Source organism: Castor canadensis, chromosome 1 (genome assembly GCF_047511655.1).
Source record: "Castor canadensis chromosome 1, mCasCan1.hap1v2, whole genome shotgun sequence".
Lineage (NCBI taxonomy): Eukaryota > Metazoa > Chordata > Mammalia > Rodentia > Castoridae > Castor > Castor canadensis.
This window is the reverse complement of record NC_133386.1, coordinates 10,058,064-10,083,255: the sequence shown is the minus strand read 5'-3', so window position 1 is coordinate 10,083,255 and position 25,192 is coordinate 10,058,064. Positions and strand designations below refer to the sequence as shown.

Below are 25,192 nucleotides of genomic sequence, written 5' to 3'. Positions count from 1 at the left end.
GTAGGTAGCAACATCCCCTGGGCTTGCTGAGGGATCTGGGCGTTTCCTTTTAAACTGTCAGCAAACCTGCCCTCTGGCGGCGAACGGAATGCCCAAACCCAGACAGAAAAGACCTCACAGGAAACTCATCTGAGGGGTTGTCTTTTTGTCCTTTTGTGTTGTGTTTCTTTTGTTTTTCTTTCTTCTAAACCATCCTGTGGCAGTTTGGTGGAAACCTGCATGCTGCCTTCTAGGTCCTGTCTGTGCATGGCTTTTAGCATGGTTGCTTTCCTTTATGCCTGAGAAGGAAAATAGAAAATTTATGTCCATAAAATCAATGAAATCACCTACCCTGGCACCCTTTCTCCCTTCACGGTTGGTGTTTTGTCTAGGAACCTATGTTGCACAGCACCATCCTCATGACTGCAAATACCATTCCTGCCACTGCAGAGAGCTGCTGTCACACCCACTACCCACTACCCAGAGTAGCACCACATAGTGAGGCTACACAAGTCTAGAGCTGTAGGTCATCCTGGGCCACTCAGAGGACATAGGGGAGGTTCTGTGGCACCACTGAGCCTATACCTGGGCAGAGTGTTCTATTGTTCTCTTCTTCCAAAGAGGGTTAGAATGTTGAAGTCATGGGGGGGAGGGGGAGCCAACAAAATAATCCAACATAGAATTTTCTACCTAAACACAGTGTGTCAATATTATTGTCCATTTCAATACAGGAATTACATGCAGCAACAAAAAGTTTCTTTTCTCTTTCCTGGTACAGAACTATTAATATGCTCCGTCAGCACTTTAAGTTAAAAATTACATATATTATGTATGCTGTTGAGTGATTTACTAAGCAAAAGCATTACTGATATCATTTTGTGTGTGTTAATGATAAGATTTGTCATATAGACTTAATTGTCTTAGTTTAGGTAAAGACATACCTCTTTGATTAAAGTCAGACAGGGAACTATCAACTGGCTTTGTTTCAACAGTAAACTAGAGAGCTGTGCTTTCACAAATTTATTGTGGATGCATGGTGCAGCTTTTTAATAGTTTATACTTGGTGTGTTTAGACAACAAGCACAAATGATCATTTTGTAATTGAGAGTTCTAAATTCTGTAAACATGGTCCTACATGTGGACCAACAAATAATAGAATTTTGTAACCATAACCCTCAAAGTGAAACAGCAACTGCAGAATGAGGTGGGCAGTTATTCTTGAGAACTGTGTTTTCCTCTTTTGAACTTTCTCATGGTACCTTCAAGGTCAGTTCATGAGTCAATAGGAAGATAACACAGACAGAAAGGCATTTATCATCAGCTGCTTATCCACAGGCTCTGTCCTTTACCAACTCAGGAGTGCTATTTAGACCCACAAAGCTAGTTTGGCTGTTCCTTGCCAAGCCACATTAAGCAGCTGTGTAAAATGAATTTAAATGGCATGCGTCAGAGTAAAATCTCTTCCACTGGGGCAGAAAATCAATGTTAGCTAACCAGCACGAGAAGATCAAGTCTGTGTTTCAGCCAGCAGCATCCAGAGAGCTTCTTTAGAATACAACACTTCCTCCCTAACTAAAAATAAGTGAAAGGAACATGTCGGAGATGTTCTGTGTAAGTCTTACCCAGCACACTTGGCCAAGGTTTGTCTTGCAGCTCTGTGCCTGTTGGCTGTGAATTTTACTTTTAGTGTTTACAGTATTCTTTCTAAAAAAGAAAGAAAGTTTGATTTCTATTTTGAATCTTCCTTTTGTTCCACCTGCAGTGCATGTAGCCTGTTATGCCATTTTAAAACGTGAATATAAGAAAACGTGTGCGTTACATGTTTCAGTGTTACTGGTTGAGAAATCTGATTTTTCAACATGCCTTCCCTTTCCTTATTTAATAGCTCCTTGCAGCAAATTTGCATTGTAGGTTTTGTTTTTGTTTTCTTCCCTCATTGATAGCTCTGTCAGTGAAATTTAGACTGGTTGTTTGGAAAGCCAGTTTGTGAAATGTGTTTCCATTTTGGAAAGGAAGTGATGGCCTAGCCTTTCAGGAGCCCAGTTGTCACCATTTACCATATTGGCCTTGTCCCAAAGAGCCTGGAGCCTGTGAAAGAATCATGACAGGAGAAATTAATGATGAAGGTGGGGAGTGGGTATATGTCTACAATTAGACAGAAGTAGACAGCTCAGTATAAAAATGAAGTATGATGGTGGGTATACTGCATACTTTTTCAGCTCATTGACTATAAAATAATACAGGGAAAAAAGCAGTTTTAACTGGTTAGAAAACATTATTTTTTGAGAGTAACACTATGAATGTAAAATCCACCTGCTGTGTTGAATAAGTTGAAGAAACGCAGATTGTCAGGCACAGCGGGTCAAGTCTCTAATTCTAGTTACTCAGGAGGCAGAGATCTAGGATTGTGCCTCAACCTGGGCAAAAAGTTCTCGAGACCCAATCTCAACCAATGTCTGGGTGCTGTGGGGTGCATCTATAATCCCAGCTACACAGGAAGCACAGGCCAGACCTGGCATAAAGCAGGACCCTGTCTCAAAAATAACCAAAGCAAAAGGTGTGGCTCAAGTAGTGCACAGGCTCAAGTCCCTGAGTTCAAACCCCAGGACTGCCCAAACGAAAAAAAAACTATAGAGATAGATACAGACTTTTTTTTTCTTTTTGACCTTTTGGATAAAGGAATTGTTTGATAATAAGAGGTCAGCTCCATGATGGATTATAAGTAGTGTCTGTAAAGAGCTGATACATTTTTTTCTGAGAAAACACATTGCCATGTTTAGTTTTACAGCATCGATAGTTAATGTAATACTATGAAGAACAGAGATGAAAATACTACTTGATCTTACTAACAGTCCAGTTTGATGACTGGCTGTAGCATCAGGTTGGAGGGTTCTGAGCTATTGTCTGATCATAGGAGAGCCACAGTCTGCCAGAAGCTCAGCAAAGACCTTGGAATCCTAAAGACATGTTACCATGAGTCACAAACGGCAACACAGAATTTAGATTTGTTCAGTGACTGAGTCCATTGTCTGTAACCTCAATGGCTAAAGTGTGTGTGTGTGTGCACATGTAAACCAATAGTCCCTCAGTTGTTCAGTGTGCTTTGCATCTATTCATTAACTCTAGGTGGCACCTGGTAGTGTCCAACAGTTGACGCCTCCAGTAAATAAAATGCGTGGAGCTGCATATTTCAGTTACCTAGATTTGTTTCCTTAGAAATGAGCTCTAAGAAAGAATCATGATTTTATTGAATTTACAGGTCTAGGTCTTCAAGCCAAGGCAGGTGTACAAATAGACTTTAACCCCCGAAAGGCACTCTCTCCAGCTCCTCAAAGGTATAAATTCTTACCAAGTCTTAGATTGCACGTACCACAGGTCTGGTGTGGATCTTTTAAGAGCTTTATTTTCGTAAGAATAGGTTTCAAGAAGAATCTATCATTCTGTTGAACAATAGAGTTACTGTTACAGAATGGTAAAATCTTAGCGCTGGAGGATTTGAGGACACTGTTCAGTCTCTACTCTTGACTTTTTCAGTGGAGGAGACTGAGACCTCTGAGATCACCCACACAGGATCAGATAAGAGGCAGGGTCTCTGTCCCTCTTGTCCTATGTAGTCCTGTCCCTAAACTAGACTTTACTTGTAAAACATACAAAAAACAACCTCTTGACTTGTGTCCTCCTTCATTTCTAATGAAGTCCTGCTATTAGAAACCAAAACCAAACGCTAATCACTGAGGCCATCTTCCTGTCCTGTCCATGGGCTGTGTGCTCACCCATGGACCCAGAGGACTTGGGCAGCATGAGAAGTTTGCACCTTGTGCAACAAGTAGCAGTTACTTGCTGACACACAGATGTGTTAGAATTTTGGTCTTTTTCATCCTTTGCCCGTACCAGTACTACTTCCACACCTAATACTGTTAAGACTGGCGTACAGCTGTTGAAGTAAGAACGCTGAGTGGAGAATGTGTCAGGCTGGGACAAGCACTGTCCTCCTGCCACTCTGGAGGGAGTCCTCAGTGGGCTCACTGAACATCAGACAAAAGCAAATTCTCAGATTTCTTAGGTGGTAAGAGTAAATAAATAAACACAGGTCAAATCAGAAGTTTCACTGTGCTTTTCTAAAAGGGAGTTGTTCTGTTCAATAAGATAGATATATACAATATGACATGCATATCAGCATGTCAGTGCTTATGTCATACCAAAAAACAGGGTCACCAAAATTAATTTTTAAGTATTTTTTAATTTGGTCCAACAGGAAATTGGATATTTTAATTAATATTATTTTTCATCTTATTCACTTCTTAACTTTGAATAAGAAATGAGTAAACTGTGACATCTTAGCCATAAGACCACTAAATCAGTACCAACCCAAACCCTTGAACACATCATAAAAGGATGCAACCAGCAGTCTTCCTCTGCTGAGGAGCAGCCAGATCCATTTAAAAATTAAGGAACGGGAGAACTTTGGATGTGCAGAGTTTCTTATACCTATTCCTTTGTGCAGCTGACGTCCACGTGCCTTCTAGCAGCTGTTCTTTATTGAGATGCATTTGTGATTCAGATCCTGTGTTCTGTTTGCCAACAAGGCACTTTTCTGTGTTGTTTTCCTCTGAAGTCAGTATGAGGCAATTCTGGTGGTCAAGGAGCTACTAATATGGAAATACATTAATGGGGAGAGTGCATTAAAATGTCAAACAGAAGGGGCAAAAACTTGTAACCCTGATTCTAGTGTATCCTTGTGCTGAAGAGCAATGAATGATTTCTATTAACTAAGACCTCAGCCCTTTGGATTTTGAACAATTAGGTTTTAATAAAATAGCTATGATTTGAAAAGTCATGTTATTGAAAGACAAAAAGAAAAGACTTTGAAGACCAGAGTAGAATTTTTATTTCTGCAATTAAATGTAAGCCTTTGCATTGCCATCTAAATTGTGTGCTTTCATTTTGGTCCCTTTTTCCCTTCAAAATTTAGAGCACAAATGAATATTATGTTGGTGTTTCAAGATTTTAATTTCAGTTAAATCTTTTTGAGTTACAAAACTATTACAGAAACCATAAAGTACATTATAAATCTTCAAGTCAAAAAACAGTAAAACACTAATTCGAAAAAGTGAGTTTTAAATGTAGTTTTTATTTTTAATATACATTTTTTCATTTTCATTTTTTTAAAAATTTTAATGATACCCAAGAAATCAAAGTATGAAATAGTAAACCTTCAATGAACTAGAGCTCATGAAGTGCCCTAAGCACATGATTGTCACCTAGAAATTTTAAACACATACCCTGACCCAGCCATGGGAATTTTTAAACAAATCCCATTATTTGGTGATTAGTGAGCCAGCTCACACATGAGGATTGGAATTGTGCTCCTGAAAAGCACTAGTGGCAAGCACAGGGGACAAAGAGGCCACTGTCTTCACTGGACCTCATGGCCCTAGTACTATCTCTTCCCCTATGATAAGCTGGAATCATCTAATCTAGAACTAGTACTGTGTCCCACTCACCACTGGGGATGCTCATCAGCACAATACAATTACTACCAGTTATTCCACTGTAGGGAAGGGCTGTGGGCACTGAAATCATGTGCATATGTTAGGTAGCAGTGGAGGTCTGCTTTGCCCACTTCCTTTGCCAGCCTACAGGCTTTTGGGTGATAATTGGGTTGGTGAAGTTTTCTCAGTCCTAAAATTTGATAGCCTTAACAGTGTTTGGACTAAAGGCAACAGGAAAAGTGTGTGGTACTGAGGAAGACATGCTACAATGGGTCTTAGTATAGTCCAGGGTGGAAAGTGCCGGTGGCAGCCTTAGTAAGACCACAGACAAGGGGCTGGATTCTTTTGTCTGCCCATGGGCACCTTAGTTTTGTAGCATTAAAACTGGGGACTCCTTGTGGTTCCTCTTAATCTTGATCTTCATTCTTATTTTGAACTCCTTCTGCCATAACAAACATTTTATAAAACAAACACAACAAATTCTCATGGCCATAAATGCATAAGCTTCTGTCCCTTGCTCCGAGAACCCCTGTACTGGTTTCCTTGACTAGTTACGGGACCAGCAGGAAGAACTCCCTGAGTCTGTCTCCCCCTGCTTCTCAAGAGAGGCCAGCTAGAAAGGACAAGAAAACTGTAGTTTTGCTCAGCCTTCCAGTCTTCCCTGCAACAGTCGCTACTCTGATTCCAAACAGTGTGTTGCTTTACCAACTTCAGTAACTTTGTGGCCCAGGCTGCCTTAGGCTCAAGATACATGTGATAATTTTTGGAGGATTTTAAAGCTCAGAAATGACTGCATTTATGTTCCCTGTTAAGGTACATTATTTCTTAGCAGGTCTTGCAAAATACTGTGCTTACACAGTATATGGGATGGAGAACTCAGGATCCAAATTAATTTTTTAATGGGTCCATTAAGCGACAAGAAACGCATATATGAATACATACAAGATACATGTATTCTTAATTCTCTCACTGTTAAAGCATCACTCATTCTTGTTAATTAGCTTTTCCATGTACTTCTGAGGCTGGTGCTCTCAAACCTCTAAGACCCTTGCTCCTCAGCCTGCTCTGCAGCTCAACGGCTAAGACATTTCTAGACACTCAGTCTCCCTCACACCTGTCATCTGGAAGGAGATGTCCTGGAAAAAAAAAATGTGACTATTCCTTGCACTGAAAAGGGGCAGCCCTCCTTGCAAATGAAATGAGACTCTTTTCTCAATGGTAATATTATCTGCAGATAAAATTCCATGTAAACATCTTTAAATTTAATGCAGTCAGAAGGAGCCCTTTCTATGGGGACACATCAGTAGCAACTGAGTTTTCTCTCATGCATTGTGGATCTCATTTTCCCTAGACCAAGGGACTGTCTCATTATGCCTTGTCAGAGGTTCATGGGAAGTTGCATGGTACCAGAACCCACAAAGGTCCAGGGGTTACCTCCTGCCAGGTGCTAGGACCCACTGCTGTCACTGTGACTTTTCATCCTTGCCATGCACAAGGAGCAGCCAATGTGCTGGCAATAGCAGAAAAGGGCTGGAACAGAAATCTCAATTAAATGTACACAAAAGATTTTTTCCTCATTTCTGTATGGCTGCCAGTAAACAGTTCATAAAACAGTACAGTAGGCTACACAAACCAGAGTCAACTTTGAAGATGAAGAGAACATCCTTAGGTATCAATTTCTAAAATCCAAGCAGCCAGACTCTGGTTTTTTGCATTTGCTTCACACTGACAAGGAAATCTCTCTTCCCAAAACCCTCAAGCTTCATTTGTCTTGGTTGCTGTATGAGAGCAGGTGAGGATAGTTGGGTCCTTTAGGAACAAGGAAAACTGGTCCCTTCATGGCATAGGAGTAAAAGGAAGACTGAACCTACAAGTCACACAGCAGATGCTGTTAGTACCCTGAGCCAACCTGAGAAGAGGTGAGACCCATAAGAAGCCTTTGAAGTAGTAGAAAGGGAAAGATGTTTATGATGGTGTGGGCTTCCAAGAAACACAGAGGAGAAGGTACAGTGCTCCTCTGTGTTTGGCATAAAGAATTTCACCAAGATGCCTGGGGAAAACACAGCTTTTTGAACAAATGTGGAGACAGCCCAGAAAAAGACCTGTGAATGATGACAAGTTGCAGAGACGCTCACAAGGTTGGGCCAGGCGAAACTGTACCTGAAGAGTTGCACCAAAAAGATCACTCTAGAGAACATGCTAGCAAAGTCATTACTGCGCCATTGTTGAAAAATAATGTTCTTCCCTGTTTTTCAAAGAAAAAGTGAAACTTAACTGTATCTGTTCCCAAAAGGTTGGAGGAGTGAGTTAGTAACATGTGACTGGAACATGACTGCTGATTATCGCTCTAGCTGCTTTGCTAACCTGACACATGCTGAAGCTTCTTTGAGTGATCGGGATGCCTTGTAGAGATCCTCTTGGCCAGTGAGGGAAGATTTTGGAAAAAGCTTCAAGAAGTCTTTCTTGCATTAGGAGGAGAGATGAACTCGCAGCATACGAGCCCTTTGCTCTCCAGGATTAGGTCCACCTACCTGTGCAGCACCACCTCAGGCAGGAGCCACTCAAAGCTTTTGGACCTCATGCCCCCAAAGCCAAGCCTCTGGCCCACCAGTGGCTCCTATCTCCTCCTGCCAGATACCTAGGAGCCATCTTAGCCCCTTTCTTCCCCCACAATATCTAATTTTTCACCAAAGCCTGCCAGTTTTACCTCCAGGATACTGCTCAACTATTCTTACTTTGCCATCTTGTTCCAAAGCACCATCACTTCTTACCTGTACTCTTGCAGTGGTCTCATATAAGGGCCGTACTTTCATTCTTCCTGCCTTCCAGAGAGAGAGAGAGAGATGTCTTTAAAACACACATCTTCTAATGCCATTCCTCTACTTAAAAACCCTTACTCTCTTCTGTTTCTCTTAAAGACAGAAGTGTGAGCCTCCTGTGGTGGATCATCACACATTGATGATTGTGCCTATCTCACTCATGCTGTATGCCACAAGGACCTGTGTCTGCTGTTCTGCTCTCCTTCTCATTTGGCACTCAGATCTGAGGGAGTGGGGTACCATCCCTTTCTCAAGGGACCTTCTGCCCCCCCCTTACTATAAGCTCACATCATGTGTGAACCTCACCTCCATGCCACAGCATGATTGCAGCTTCATGTTGGCTACTCTGCTTGTTTGTCAGTTGGTTGTGTTGGCCACTGTGTGTTCCTCCTAACTCATTTGCCCTATACTTGTACACCACATGCGTCCTGGACAAATGATTGTGACTACCAATTAAGTAGAAGGAATTTCTAGTTAGTTTTAGTGTATGTCTTTGAACAAAGGGGGTAGAATATTTTATAAGAATCTGTAGTTCTTGACTCAGGGGACTTCAGGTTGTTTTAGATCTTTGTTTAATAACACAAATGCCACTTTGCTCTCATAGGATTTTATTCTAGCCAGAGTCACAGGCTTGTGGAAATCACAGCACAGTTTTCCCTTCAGCATTACTAAAGCAACTGCTATGGTTGCTGATGGATTAGCCACACCAAAAACTGACGGCTTTGATTGCATTATTTTGGGGGCATACATAGTGGTTTTCTCTCTTCATATACTGAATTTAAAATAATCTCAACTGGATTTCTCTTTCTTAGTAGTACTTTAGGAGAGTCACCATGTAATTCTGTTGGAAATCTGTTTCACTAGGTACCTGTGTGAAAATAGGCTGTGATAAAACTTTTTAAATAGGGCCTCATGTGTAATGTTAAGGATACAGTTTCAGTCCTCAAAAGAAACAAAATAACATACATAGAAATAAACTACTGGAATTAGGGCTTTGGGGATTTCAAGTTCCAGTTCTAAATGTTGGGTCTAAGAGATTAAGTGCCCCCAAATTTCAGTGTTGGCCTGGTTTCTTTAGAAAGTAAGCAATGTTTGCTGGCTTCACAACTTGCTCTGCACCTACATGGGAAGTTCATGTGAGAAGGTTGCATGTATTTGGCAGTGGTGCTCATTCCAGTAACGCATGCACTGCACTCAGGAATGGTGTCTGCATTAGATGTATGCTTGTGCCAACTGAGGGGGCTGCACTGACGTGGCCCCTGAACCCACAGCATTTCTTCTATCTGTTCTTGCCCTTCTTTGAAAGATCTGTGTAAGATGTCCAGTCATTTATAAGATATACTCACACTTTTGTCTATCACTGTTGAGAAAAAACTTGATTTCAAAAACAATAAGGCCTTATACTCCCTAAAGCACCAAAATCATATATAGACTTCACTTAATTTTAAATTATATTGCAGTTGACTTCAAAACAAGATCTACAAGATCTCATGCTAATATTTTTAATTACTTAAATCAAACCATAGTGGGACACTGTATTCCACTTTCTGCCTTTTCTCTGAACCATTGGAGTAGTCACTTTAGAATTGGTGTTTGCTTCCATATTTTCCCCCAAAGCCATCCCTTGTTAGCAGGTAAACATGTAATCTTGTGAATAAAATCCAAATTGAATAAAGTGATAAAAGAAAAATCTATAAAAGTATTTCTGGGGGCACCTCACCTGCTGTTGCCTTGGGCTCCTGGGCCACAGCCCACTGCTGGCAGGTTGTGCTGCCAAGAGCAGAGGAGCCCATGAACTTGTATCTTTGGCTACACAGAGTATATTCCCTACCACACAGCCATGGTATAGCGGGGACACTCCTTTCTCAGGACCACAGCCTCACTTTCTCTTTGTTCCCGCCAGTGCTTATTCACCTGGCAGGATGAATGCCAACAATGACCAGGAGATGGATCACAACATTACATTGTATTTATGAAGAAGATGGGAGTTTGTGGAAATTAAATCCAGTTGCATTTCAGCATAGACTTAGAATGACCATCTCAAAGCCTTCTTAATAGAGATTTCCTGGACAAAAACGTATCCCCAAAACACTTTCAATTGTAACTGTGGATTTTTTTTTTTTTTTTTTTTGTACTAAGGGTTCATTGAACTCAAGGCCTTGCTCTTGCTAGGCAGTCACTCTACCACTTGAGCCACTCCACCAGCCCTGACTGCTTTTTTTTAAACAACACCATGTCATCAGCTGTAAAGCAGGGTGTACTAGCAAAGGTCCAGGAAGCAGTGGAAGTTAACCTTGGAACCACTGTGATCTACACATTGTTTGAATGTGCTCAGGACAGTAAAGAACAGCTTATGAAAAATCAACATCCCATTAATTCTACAGCATCCATAAACAATATCATTTCAGTTGGAACCCATAATATAGTCCCATCAAGTAAGAAAAAAGACAAAGAACAACTTTCAAAAGCCTAGAAACGTAAGCTGACACGTAAGACGGATCACAGAGGGGTCTTCCTTGAACTAGGTTGATATCACAAAGCATTTAAGCAAAACTGGCTCTAAAGATAACAAGTAGCACTTGGAATTCAAGACAAGAAAGGAGCGTCCTTTAAAAAATAAACTGAGTTCAATATCCTCTGGTGTTGAGATGACTTTTTATAAAATAGGTTTTTATATGTTTCTTACATAAAAAATGTTGCGAGTGCAAAAGTTTATAAAGATACATGGTTGTATTAGATAATTTTCACAAACTTGCCTTAACAAAAGGTGAATATATTACTTTGTTAAAAAAAAAAAAATAAAAGAATTCGTGAACACGTATAGGATAAGAAGCAGAAGCAAACACTTATAAGGCCCTCCTTCTGAATCATTCTCCTCGTAGGAACCTGGGCTTTGCTGTTCCATGATAGATCTCACACCTAGTCTGAACCCAAAACCAATTTAAATAAAGTTCTTCTGCAAGTTAGCATGTTTATTTAACAAACCCCACATCCATCATACTTTGCCATTGAAAATCCAGAGGGCATAGTGCCATGGGACAGGCCTGGCACAGGTGCCATGGTCATCTTCACAGTGCACATTCTTGCAGATGCCTTTCAGCATGTCAGCATAACAGCAACACAAAATTAATTTAAAATGTGTACTAAATTACAGACCCTCCCCTCCCCCTGAGATGTTGCTGCTCATGTATTGCCATGGCCCCAGACTAGGAATTTGTAGAATTAGGACAGCTCATAAAACTCCCCAAGCCTGTAGACTCACTAGAACTATAATCTATAATTCACAAAACCAGAGGTCCAGGGGTGATAGTTTGCTTTCTGAGGTGCTTCTCACATTTTGGTAGGGTTTTACATTGAAAACTGCTCCCCTCATTTCAATTTGCATTTTTGCTTGGCTTTGTTTTGCTGGTCTTACTTCCTTTTGAAAACAGAAAATGGTGATTTGCTTCTTGGCAAATGGAGCGTTCCACAGGTGGTTGTGGTTATGGTCAGGTGTTCTTAGTGTCAGTCCCTTAGCTTATGATTGAGGCTGCTGTGGTCCTAGTAGTTGTCTTCAGCCCATCCAAATTAGAAGCTTTTCACTATGAGCCACAAATATTCTCTGATACTAGCAGGATCATGATAAGCCACAAGTCAGGACTGGCCACCCTATACTTCCTTCCTTCCATAAAACATATGGTCTCCATTTCCAAAATAACACAGCATGCATGGCAAGAACTCTGTTAGCATGAGCCCATCCTGCTTGTTCAGCTACCAGTACTCTTGGCGGCACCTCCAGAGCAGTAAGGAAGAGGATTTCTGCTAGAGTGATGAGGGACCACCCTCCCATTTAGACAGGTGGCCACATATGTGCACCCTGCATTCCTGGGAAGACTTGTTCTCCTTGTGCTGCTTTCCTCCTTGGACCCCCAAGACGCCTGCAGCACACAAGGACTGCTCCTTCCTAGAAGCAGGGAGCCAGAGAGCTGTTTCAGTCACATCCATCACCATCCCTCTCACTACATTCACCTCCCTAAAGTCTGTACTCTGGAAGCCCGGAGAGGATTTTGAGAAAAGTACAGTCCTGACTGTCAGCATTCCACAATTAAAGATCACACCCAGGACAAATAGGAAGATATCAGTATGCTGATACATGCCATTATACTTTGGCTAAACAAGTATTGACAGTGTTGGGAACTATAGAGAAAGAAGTACTGGACTAAATGCAGACTAACTGGTTGTTTGACATTAGGTGAGTTACTCTGGTCCTTATTGTCTTAATTTGCATGTAAGCGTAATTCTACCTACCTTCCTGTAGGAATTTTTAAAAACTAAATGTACAGGCATGTTTGTAAGTATTTAACACATTATTGTTGCTGTTGTTACCCAACCTCTCCACAGTCAGATGTTAAAACTGAGACCCAAAGAACTGAAGCCATTTGCTCCCAGACCCTTAGGACTAGTGTCAGAGTTAAGCCCCCTGATTTTTTAGCTAGACTTTCAAAACTACAGGTGAGGTTTAACTAAGGTACATTGTAACAAGCAACTGACATCCAACATATGGACCTTGAAATCTTTTATTTTTTGTCATTTAATAAGTACTTTTTATAAAACTGTAATGTGACCTTTGTTGTCTTGTGGCGAGTGAAGGTGAACAGTGCTAACATGGGGAAGAAATCACCAGGGTTGGGTTATTACTTCATTTACCATCTGCCTTGCAGATTTTATATTCTGATTCTCTTTTCCACCTTCATATAAACAAAAATCTCAAGGAACCATTAGCTTGCACATATTAGACTACCTCTGAAACTGAATTTGGTGCAAGCATGAAAAGGTGACCCTACTTAATAATTCCTTTTTACAATACTAAGTATGTACTCTATCCATTTGTTCATTAAACAAATGTGCAAGGATTGGTTAATGAGGCCCAGCTCCTTCATTTAGTAGGTTAATACACCTAGAGGAGGCGAAACACGCTGCCATTCATGGCAGATCCTCAGTGGACTAAGCCTCAAAGGCCCAATTAACACCCATTCCAAAGCCACACACACCATTCATCTTCCAGCCTTCTGACAATGTTCTTTCCAAGCCATCACCAAATGTTGGTACAGAACTTCCCAGAATGGTTTTTTGTAATATTTAAAAGAAGAAAAAGCCCTTAAGCCTTCAGTAGTTTGATTTTTTTTTCACATAGTCTCTGTTTGAGAAAGTTAAGTCCACTGGAAATAGATTCACAAAAAGAATAGTATTTTTTAAATAAGTTGTTAATCTTATAAATTCTTATAAAAATGATGACCATTATACATTAATAGCCACTAAGTGATAGTTTAATTGTGGTGGAGGGAATTGCATAATCATAATTAATTTGGAAGAGATAAACAAGGTGTTTGTGGACTTTCAGCCCTCTTCTTAGCTTTACCCCTAGGAGTAACCCCACTGGGCAAACCTTTGATAAGTGTTTTTAAAGGTTTTTAAAGGTACGCTATTTACATAAGAAAAGCTTGAGTACAGTGGTATAGTCATTTTTAAGTTTTTGTCACACTGCATGTATCTTGTGCTGAAATTTTCCCTGGGAAAACTAGACCATTGTGCCAGTTCAAAACTCTCCCTCTCCCTAGCTCATTACCAGCAGTCAGGGAGGTGACATTGTGTGCTCGTTGTCTCCTCTGAATCAAAGAATACCTTTCTTCACTTTGCAAGAGTGAAAATGTTACTGTCACTTACCCAGTCTGGGACATAACTAGCCAAACTTAAGTCACCAAGAGAATAATGACAGGAGTCTGCATGGGGAGTGAATTAAGGACACTCACTTCAGCTAGTCTTCAGGACAGAGAGGACCTCTCCCTCACAGGAGAGGGTGGACAGTTGGATTCCACTTCCAGAAGTGTATGTCCAGTGTCTACTACGGAATTTTAGTATTGGGAAATTCATCTTTTTTCAATAGAACTTAATTTTAACAAGTTATAGTAGGGTTGAGAGTTTTGGCAACACTTTCTCTCATATTCATTATATCAGAATATTTAGGGCAAAAAAATGTTTTAAACAACATTTTCATACTGTCCATTTGTTTTTCATTTCTTCTGGTTTTGATGTGAGGATCCTAAATAATATTAATAGTCAGATTGTGTTAAACATTAGGCATTAATTTGCTTGCTTTTGTAATTCCTGTTATTCCTTATTTTTGCTTATATTACTTTATATTAATAACTCAGAACACTTGACATGATTATGAAGGTATAACTTATTTGTGTAACTTAATTTATATTTGAAATTTTAAAATAGCGTGTTGAACAGTTACCTAGTGGTGGAGTTCAGCCTTTCTCTCTAGGAAATGATGTGTTTTTAGCAATTATGAAAAATACCAGCACCACACCTTATAGAAGTACATTACCAGAGGTGACTACAGGGCAGAGTGCTGCTGACGTGCGTGGTCAGTGTGTGTTTGCCTGTGCTCTCTTCCTGTAGGCAAGGCAGTTTTCCTGGCATGAACCAGAGTGGACTCATGGCTTCCAGTTCTCCCTACAGCCAGCCCATGAACAACAGCTCCAACCTGATGAGCACACAGGTGCCACCCTACAGCATGGCACCCACCATGGTGAACAGCTCTACAGGTAACTGGTGGCTCTGTACTCCAGAGCCCACCTTGTCTTTCTCTCTCCTCCTCTTAGATTTCTACAGCGAGTGTGCCCAAACAGCTTGAGAAGGCAGATATGCTGGTGAAAATAGGGATATTTTTCCACTTCTGGGTAACCTGCTTGATCTACTTGAGACTTGGGAATTCCATTATACTTAATGTAAAGTATCTTATTTACTCTCTGCTTGTACAATATGTGGGTGTATTTCAAGCATCATTAGAGATTGTTTATTAAATGTACACACTAAGTTCTCTTTATCTTTGAGAATTATTAGGCATATTGGAAGATCTCAAAATAAGCACTGTCCAGACTAAAATTCAGAAGACTCATTTCAGAAAATTTAGAAGACTAAATTTAGAAGACTCATTTCAGAAAAAGTGATTGAAAGGCAGAACAAGGGGTTTGAAAGTCCTGTTTTTCATTAGGGAGACACTTTTAATATGCATGGAAGTAGCCAGTTCCTAAATAGCATTGAGAAGCTGTTCTAAATGTTTTATCATGGTTGGTTCTCTCAATCCACTTTATAATCTCAGCCATTGCATTCTCACAAAATTATATCTGATTGGTCAGATTGAATCTTTTGCCAGTTTGTGGGAAACATCGGGAATTTCTCAAACTATACAGATTTCCATTTATACTCTCAAGGACTTTCAGAACCTTGAGCCACCTCCTCAAGATCCCAAACTGCCCAGATATAGCACATGCTCTCCTACATGAGCAGCTGCCATGTGTTTCTGTTGAATGGAAAAGAGCTTTTTAGTGGGACTCTTACGTTTCAAACTTAGATCGTGGCTTAAGGTTCTGTGTCCTCCAAGGCCTGTGACATGTCAGGAATACATTATACGGTTAGGACCCTGGCTTGCTTGGGTCACCATTTTCCATGTGTATTGCCTTCAGCCACCCACTTTACATCCTGAAAGGCTTCCCCTGCAGTGTAGCAGCTTCTGCTCTGTCAGACAGAACAGACAAAAGAGGCCAAGCTCGCCTCCTGTCTGCACAGCTGAGTTGCAGATTTTAAGGGTCTCAACTTAATAGTGGCATTTCCTGAGTACTCCTCTTTAAAGGTTTGTGGAAGAGAAAAACATAGAAACTATAAATATAGAGGCTTAAATAACTAAAATAGCCCTTCCTGGTGTTCAGCAGGTACTTGCTCCTCCAGGGAGATAAAAATGCACAATTACAACAGTATGTCAGCTAAGAGCCTCCTTTTCCCCACCGGTACTACTGGAGATCTGGGTTGTGATCTGTGTTTTCTCTGGATTCCTGAAATAAGATTACTTCAGAGCATTGAAAGTATACAATAAGTTTCCACCTACTATTAGCAATACTTACATTCCCTTTTTCCTTTGAACCTCAGAGCCACAAAAATGAACAACGACAGAGGCTCACTGCCCTGCCTTAGAAGATGTATGTATTCCTGAGGAATCTCCAGTTTGATTGGGATTCACAGAGATGGTGTCTTTTTATTAATATTACTCAGATAACTCAGCTATTTATTATTTTGAATAGAGGAAATCTGTTCAATGAAAGACAATTTATCCTCACAGTCTTTTGTATGAGACAGGAGTATATTTTTACTGCATTGTGCATTATGAAATACTGAATTTTAATAATGTAATCATTTATCAAATTTTGCTCTATATATTTACGTGGTTTTTATTTCAACTTGGTATAAAGTAATCATTTGCACATCTGAGGAGTATTGGCCACCTAGCATTCATTTGCTGGGTATTTATCAGCAGGTCCAGTAGCTGTGTTAGTCCCTAAGGGGAACAGGAATGACGTAGGATGTCACAGAGCAGCTCTGGGAAGGATTTTGAGGTGGGTCACGAGTGGCTCATTGTCCTATCTGCCTCCTTGGTTTGGGCCCATGGGAATAAATTCCTATAGATAACAACAAAGCATGTCTCGAGGAAAGTACACTTTTGGAGGAAGTGAGAATAATGCAGTGATGGGCAGCGCTGGCATGGAATTGTCTGACATCAGCAGCCAGTGCCACTGGCATTCTAGCATTCACTTCACTGAGTCTACTCGGTCATAGCGTAGGCAGTGTGCAGGGCCAAAAATCCTCCTGTATGGTGACAGATTGCTACAGGCTACAGCAAGCAAGTAATTATTTAAATGGAGTCAGTGTGAGTATGAATGTGACACTGTTTCTCCACATAAAATGCCAGGGAAGTTGGATGATAACCAGTCGGGATTTTTTTCCCTTTGAAAGATCATATTTGGCTCTGTTGTTTTAACTATTTGGGTTAAAAGGTTAGAACTATGTGTTATTCTGGTCAAAGTTACAAGTCATGTATAAACTTGGTAAATACACCCTTACATCAAAACCTGTGTGGGTAGTTGGACTATACTTATTTTTATTCTAACATTCATTAGCCACATACTTGTCTGTATACAAACCATCACCTTCAAGTGGACATCTGAATTCCAAAAAAATACATATCTGCCATCTGTAGTTAAGTTTGCCTCACTAGAAGCCACTTTACAAAACAGAGCACTTCCACCACTGTATCCTGTAGATAGCAAAAGAGCAGCCTGCTGGGTGGAGCCTGCCTCTCACACGGACCCCTGCTCAAATTCTAGTACTGAGTCTTTCTGCTGACTGAGCATTGCTCAATCCTGAATTCAAAGTGCTCTATTAATTGCCTACCTATTCAGGCATATGAGCTCTCATACCACTTTACAAAGAAAAAAGCCAACTTACTACCCACAGTCTTACATGCTACCCAAATGTAAGACCCTACTTCTGGAATGCTTGTTAAAGCTACAGACTCCCAGGCCACCATCACAGTCTCTGAGGGCCAGGAGTCTGCATTCTTCACTAGTCTTCAGGTCATTTCCACAGTGCCTGCCAAAGCTGGAGAGTTGGAGATGGGAGGAATTTCTCAGTCACCTGGCAGAACTGCTGCCAGCTTGGTGTGGTATTAGTACCAGCTGTTGCCCAGATAATTTGCTGTTTTAAAATTTAGAAGATTTACAAAACTGCCTAGAATGTGTAGATTAGCTGTTCTCTTGGGACTTTAGGATCTTCCACACTGGAAGCTTGGGGTCCTTAGCACCCTTGCTGACAGTTGTCTAGTAGTGTGATACAAAAGAGTGTTTGCTTTCAGTTCATGATTTTAGGTGAATTGCTGCTCCCCCCAAAAAAAAAAAAAACAAAGAACTTGATAAATTATGACACCTAGACTCTTAAGCTGGGGGACATGCATTCTAAGATGCTGCTGAAAGACATTCAGTGCGCCAGACTGCAGGTGGCCTGGCTTTCTCTATGCGTTGGAAAGCCTTGCTGGTCTCCTGGAGTGGCTGTGCGTGGCAGGGGCACCTCCCCTTCCCCAAGGAGTTCTTGAGTAGGGAAGTTTCAGGGTCTGTCTGAGGGCCTTGCTGTCCAGAGAGAAGGAACTGTGTCCCTCGGTTCATTTCATATCTGCTGTGTGTTTTGCGTTATCCACGTACTTTGTATTTTACCATGTGAGAAAAACCATCATGAACATCTATCAGTGTACACAATTAGATAAACCCTTTGTGCATTTAAAAACAAGCAATTAAATATTTTTGCAGAATATGGGATATTACCATGACAAGGACAGCATGTTTCTGATCCTGTTTTATCATCTGGGAATGACTCTGCTGCCCTGTAGGGGGACCACACTAGGGAAGAGTGGCTGCCTTAGGACCTTGACCCACACTTGCTTTTAAAAAATCACTTGAACTCTTAAATTTCAGTGGTGGGGCCAAAGCCTTGTGCTTGAAGTGTGTTTACAGCACTCAGACCTCACTTATGTTACAGATTCCTGGCCACCCCTTGTTTGAGTGAACTTTCCATGCTGGATTCCTGGTGTCGGTAGAAGAAAGAATAGTAGCACAATTTCACACATCCTTAGAATAGAGGTGGTGTTCCTTTCTGAGAAAAAAGGAAAAAGTACTGCCCTTAGAGTACCATTGCCAGGGAGGTATATGGTTCTCTGCAGTAATTCATTGAAAATTCTGGTAAGAAGCAAAAATAAGCATTTCAACAAAAAAGAATAGTAAAAGCCACAGTAAGGAAAGACCTTGTGATCCACTTAGTAAAATAGAATTTGCATTGTCAGAAAGAGGTACTTAGTAAAACTATGACTCTATATTCTACCCTTATTTACCGCTCAAAGTAAAAGAGCAATGCAATTTTTAACAGTTTTTATATTTACCCAAAATGTCTAGTTTAAAATATATAATAGAGAAGGAAAAAATTTGGGGAACCAAATGTATATTCTTAATCCACAATAAGTCTGATTTTTAAATCAGCATAAATTATCACTAATTATCATACATATTAGCCAAATTCTTTATGCTTAAAAATTGCTTTTATGTACATTAACACAGTTATTGCATAAATGTGGCATTGTAGTTCCTATTATTGGAACCATATTCAGACATAACATATAAGTACTGACAAAACTGTAAACTTTCACTGTTGGGGAAGCAGGACTTACAGAAGCCACATGTCATGATCTTCACACTTTCTCTGAGTTGCACTGACTGTCACTGCTGTGAACCCACTCCGAAAAGGATGTGTGGACTTTCATACACAAGCCCCTCTCTTCACACTTGAGCTGCTTTTTTATCCTTCTATTCTAAAAGGGGTGTTTTTAAGTATACAGGTTTACTAATTCCTATCTTATTAGGCCCCAGAGAGAAAGCTGCACAAAAGCAATCCACTACTTTGAACAAGCTGTCTTGGTGTAATATCTCTCAGCTGCTTTTTTGAGGTTTCACACATTCACAAAAATAACAGCATTTTTAGCTGATCCCAATAGATTTTTCTCTGCAGCTGCATCACTTGAAAAAGCTTTTTGTTCCAGTTCTTAAAGTCTACGTATTGAAAGTAATTTGAAAAAAGGAAATCATCCCAATTATGATTTGTGTGTGTTGTGATGACTTTAAGGGCTGACTGGGCTGCAAATGGGCTCTGAAAGGCCAGCCAATGCCCCCTTGGAAACGCAGGATTTCAGAGCACATTATCAAGTGTGCTACTGCAAACTCATGGGCACGTGGCAGGGTGGGCTTTTTTGGCAGGACCTATGGTCTCAACCTGCAGTGATGCTAACGATATTAACAAATTAGCACCACAGAGCTTGCCAGCTAATTCACCAGAGCCTGCTCATTCTCTCACTGCTGTAATTAAAACTAATTATTTTCTAAAACATAGTAATACATGAATATGTGCAGTAATCATTTTGTAGTGGGCAATCTGTGGAGCCTTTTTTAATGCATTTTTTTCCTTTTTCTTTTTTTCTGGCACATTGTACTCCATGACCCTCGCCTAGTAGGTGCAGCACTTGCCTTTGCTCAGTGTAAAATGGGTCCTGCTCATGAAACTGGGTTTATGTTGTCTTGACAGGAGAATTCTCTGGCTTCCACTCCTTTACGAGCCTTTTCTTCTCCCTCCCCAGCCTCTGCCTCCCTCCACTTTTCATGCACGTGTTTGGTGTCTCCCTCACAGCCCTCCAGCTTGGAGTTCTGCAGAAATTCAGCTATTATTCCCTGGATAACTACATTGACCCCTGCTATTACCTTGTTCTTCCTTTAAAAAGAAATTGAAATCCATATTGTTTACCTGTGTCTATTAGTACCTGCAATAAATGTGTGTAAATAAATTGCTCTCAATGAACCTTTATCTAGTGCCTAGATGGAGCTGATTGCATTTCTGAGCCCAGAGATGGAATGCGTGGATTGGCTCTGAAGCCACTATGGGTGTTTGAATTGGCTCTTGAACTGCTATGGAGGGTTGTTGACCAGGCTAAAGGAACACCAACACCATTGCAAAATAGTTAGGAATTCTCCCCTTCTTCTTATACTAGGATTTGAACTCTTTGCTGGACACTTGCTAGGCAGGTGTTCTACCACTTGAGCTACAAATCCAGTCCCTCCCCCCAGATTTATTTTAAGTCATCTGTATGATTGTATTCCCTTACTGTAGACTAGGCCATGTGTAATGAGTAAGATATTTGAATGAAATACCAGACAGTTTTGCAAACTATAGATTATTTGAACTGAGGAAATTAACGTACTAACCCCTGTACAAGCTAGGTAGAAGAATCCAGACACCCAGCATTTGCTTCCAACACCTGATGGGCAATTCAAATGTTAGAGTTGTTGCCACTTGTTGCCACTGTTTTAAAGCTATAATAATTTTGTAATAAATAAATTGACCTTTCATGGTTTGGGTCTTGAACATACAGGGTGACAGTCTTTTTTTTTTTTTTTAACAAAAAATGTTCTGAACAGTAATTCTGTTCATATTTCACAAGTCACTATAGTTCAATATAGTTCAAGTTACCATTTCACTTTTCTTTCTTCAGGGGACACTCAAGCGCCCCATGCTTCACATAGTAGTTCACGTGGCATGGGCAGGCGCACAGACTAACAAATCATATGTATAATTCTGACTTTCTCCTGTTTTCGATTAGCATCTATGGGTCTTGCAGATATGATGTCTCCTGGTGAATCCAAACTACCCATGCCTCTCAAAGCAGACGGCAAAGAAGAAGGCACTCCACAGCTCGAGAGCAAGTCAAAGGTATTTCCCCCTGCACGTAATGGGTGCTGCCTGGCCAAAGCTGCTGTTACCTCTTCACTGGTGTTGGCTACACTGTTTTCTCTGTCTCTTCTTGTGCATGCCTTCATTGTGTGCAACATGTCTACAGTCGTCTTTTCTTTCCCCACCCCCTTCATGGTGTGGGTCTGAAAGTTACTAGTTCTTACGGCATTAACTCATGGTTGAGGGTGGGGGGTGGAGGGACAAGACCCACCTGAGAGAAGTGCTTTGGGGTGGGGAGAAGTAAGGGATCTTGCTTGGTTTTGATACTTGCAGCCGTTTTCTCTGCCTTCAGTTTATAGCTTCCTGTTTTGGCCGCCTCAGCAACAACAGCATACTTAATATTTTGCTTTCCTGCCTTATTTGATAAATAAGGTGAACAGCTTTTTTTTTTTCCTTTCTTTCATAAGGGGTAATCCATGCTTAGCATTCCATGTAAGCTTGAAGTAAGCATGGGGGCTTCATGGCCTTATCCGGCATCCAACAAACTTACCAGTCATACTAATTAAGAATGTTGTTTTAATACCTTTATACATGTGTGGTTTTGTGTGTGTGTGAACATGTCTTTGTATATATATGATATATATTATATATCTATATATAATTAGTCTGTCAAACTGGATGTACTTTTTGTTATTTCAAATAAAGTTTGCCCTACCTTTGTCATTTTTTTTTTTTTATTCCTCTACCACAGGATAGCTACAGCTCTCAGGGTATATCTCAGCCCCCAACCCCAGGCAACCTGCCAGTCCCTTCCCCAATGTCCCCCAGCTCTGCTAGCATCTCCTCCTTTCATGGAGATGAGAGTGATAGCATTAGCAGCCCAGGCTGGCCAAAGACTCCATCAAGCCCTGTAAGTGGCTCTGGTTGTTTGTTTTGGTTTTTGGGGGTTTTTGGATAATTGATTATACTTTAATGCTTGCTTGATGTTTGTTTTATAAGACTCTTCATTATTGATCCATGGAAAGGTTTTCTTTACAAATAATTGCATTAGTAATGAAATAAGTAAAGTTTGCATGCATCCTAGAGGTGGTTTCTGATAATGCCAGCTATTCTGTGACAATTAAGTGCCTCTGCACACAGATGCCCAGGTGCTACTGGACACAGACTCCTCCCAGGGAACTATGTTGGACACACACGGAGGAGTCTCAGATGAGCTGCTTCTCCATCCACAGGGGAGTTAGTAGTAGCCATGGACCGAATGGCACATTGGCCCCTAACTTAAGTTTGTCATGGGCTATTCATCTAAAACAGCTTACTTGAAAACTGCTTGCCTGAAATAAAGGCAGTATGGTTTGGCAACATCAGCCCTATTTCATTTTCAAATCATATGTCTGAAATTAACAACAAGGTTAGAGAAATGCTAGTGTGTGTGAATTTTCAGATTAATAGCATACACCTGCATTGGAGTCAGTTGAGATGGAAAAATGGCATCCAGCACAAGAGTGCTGGTAATCTTGAAATAAGTGTTGGTTTCTATATGGCACGTAAATAACCATGATGGTAATGTGCACATCAAAGGATTCTGTGAGCCTTAATGTCCTTCTGACCAAAGAGTCGGGCCTTTATTTTGCTTGTAAGGTAATCAATTTTGCTCCATAGAAGAGAGTAATGTGCCACAGAAACCTTTATGTTCATATAGGAAATTAAGAGTTGTTTAAAAAAAAAAAAGTCTTAACATGCAATTAGTTGCCAAGAAGGTTTAATTAACATGCTAATTTCTGTAAGCTGATGAGGTGTAGAACACAGCTTAGGAAAAGTAATGGAAAGAAGACCCTGGCTGTGTGGGATCTGGCAATCTAGTCAAACTCTGAAAGGAGGCTGCTGTCGTCACTCACCTGGTTAAATAGATAGAGCCTGCTGGGTTGAAGATTTGGTTGTTGTAGCAGATTGTTTGTCAAATTTACACGGAGCTCTGGTATAACCAGCATTTTCCTTTTCAGAGTAAGGAAGGGTTCTCTGCACTCTCTCCTCCCCTGTACATGTGTTCCAATTTTGCAACATCCAAGATGAGAAGTGAAATGCTTCTAGATGGGCACAGCAAAACCAGGGGAAGGGAGAGTGACTCCTTCATTCTGATATCTGTGCTATTTGCTTTGAGTCTCAGAAGGCAGCCAACGTCACAGAAGGGGTTTCCCCATAACCCACCTTGGTTTTTTGTTTTGTTTTGTTTTTCCCTTTTCTATTTATAATAGGAAAAATTATTTTGAGTCAGTTATATTCTTAAGTAAACAGGTAGAATTCAAATAACTTTCCAAAAACCTATGTAAATTGGCTCGGGGGTGGAAGGGATTTCAGAGGTGAAAAATAGTAATCTTTAATACTCAAGATAGTAAATTAAGAATTTGTTAGAAATAAAGATTACTAATAGATCATGTTACATGTTTAAATGCTCATGCTGATCGAGGAATTACAAAGAATGACTAAAATGGTTACTGTATTCTAACTTGCTAGTCAGCAAGTCCTGTAGGAAACACACCACTTTTTAGCCAGCCATAGTGGTACACCTGTAATCACAGCTCTTAGGAAGATGAGGCAGCCTGAAACACATACAGTACCCTGTCAAAAAAAAAAAAAAAGGAGACAGAAAGAAAGAAAAAAAATTGTATTTTCTGCTTAATGTAAGAGAAAAATGTTAACCCTATTTTCTATAATACAGTTATAATTGAAATTTGCACATTAATTTTTTTTCTAAATATTTCCACATACATAATCTTTTCCTGTATCATAAATTATTTTATGTTTAAGATTTTACAAGCAAACTTTTGGTTCCAGTGCTAGGTAAGGTAAGGACAAGAGAAGCTGTGTTTTCCATGGCAGATAGCTACTTTTTTTTTTTTAATGAAATAGTGGTTTAGGAAGGGCCAAAGAAGAGTGTGATGAAGGACCTCATACTGTCTCTGCTATTAGATCGCTGCAAACATGCAATTCAGAAATATTTCACTGCTTCTTCTGAGATACCACTTCACTTTGTGCTTGAAATTGCTCTTAATAGTGTCCCTAATAATGCCTGTCTACCAGTAGGCCTCAATGGAAAAATAATAAAGCTGCTGTTGCTTTGACAGTATAGTATGGACCAAATGTTTTGTTACAAAACATTCTAAAACAAAAATAAACATTTGTCCATACACATGAACGTATACTTATTACCAAGCATATGGTGAAGACTGCTAAAATGTAACTCCATAAAAGGCTCAAAGAAAATGCACTTGTAGGCTTAATTAAACTGTATACAAGGAAAACATTTGTGGCACCATAAGAATGTCTTGCTGTAAATTTTCAGCAACTTCTCTTCCTTTTCTTGCCTCCCCAACAGTTTTAGAAGAATAGAATACAATTTTTACAACACTGAAGCAATACTAGGTGGTCTTTAGTGACCTGTGAAAGTTACCTGGTCTTCCTGAAGGGCTGGTTCTCTTTCCCACTATCAGTAGGTGGAATGTGTCATAAAGACCTGTGTCCAGAGGGTCTCTCCTGGTTGATGTCTAGAAATGAGGAAGAGATGTGTGGGCCTTAAGTTTCTTTTGTGTCTTTTCCTTTGTTCAGACACCCACATCCTGACTCTAATATAATTTGACTGGTGAGCAAACCTTGAGCCCAGGAATGGAGACATTCCTGTGGCAAGCACGTTCCTTTCTCAGCCCAATCTTATTGATTGATCCATTTCACTAAGCACCTTGCTCATTGAAGTCACACAAAGAGGATATT

General features: G+C 40.3%; 1 protein-coding gene and 1 pseudogene across 11 annotated transcripts in view; both read left to right on the top strand.

Moving 5' to 3' along the window:
* Arid1b (AT-rich interaction domain 1B) overlaps positions 1-25,192 on the top strand; it is a 404,160-nt gene that overhangs the window by 346,439 nt on the left and 32,529 nt on the right. For 8 of the 11 annotated variants that reach the window (XM_074071680.1, XM_074071697.1, XM_074071715.1 and 5 more), the window contains 3 exons: positions 14,735-14,880; positions 21,357-21,466; positions 22,179-22,337. In XM_074071680.1, the coding sequence (XP_073927781.1) occupies positions 14,735-14,880; positions 21,357-21,466; positions 22,179-22,337 (415 nt within the window). The remainder of the gene's footprint in view (positions 1-14,734; positions 14,881-21,356; positions 21,467-22,178; positions 22,338-25,192) is intronic. The other 3 variants (XM_074071705.1, XM_074071719.1, XM_074071726.1) reach the window with 1 other exon arrangement.
* LOC109681917 (RWD domain-containing protein 4-like) lies at positions 7-14,726 on the top strand (annotated as a pseudogene).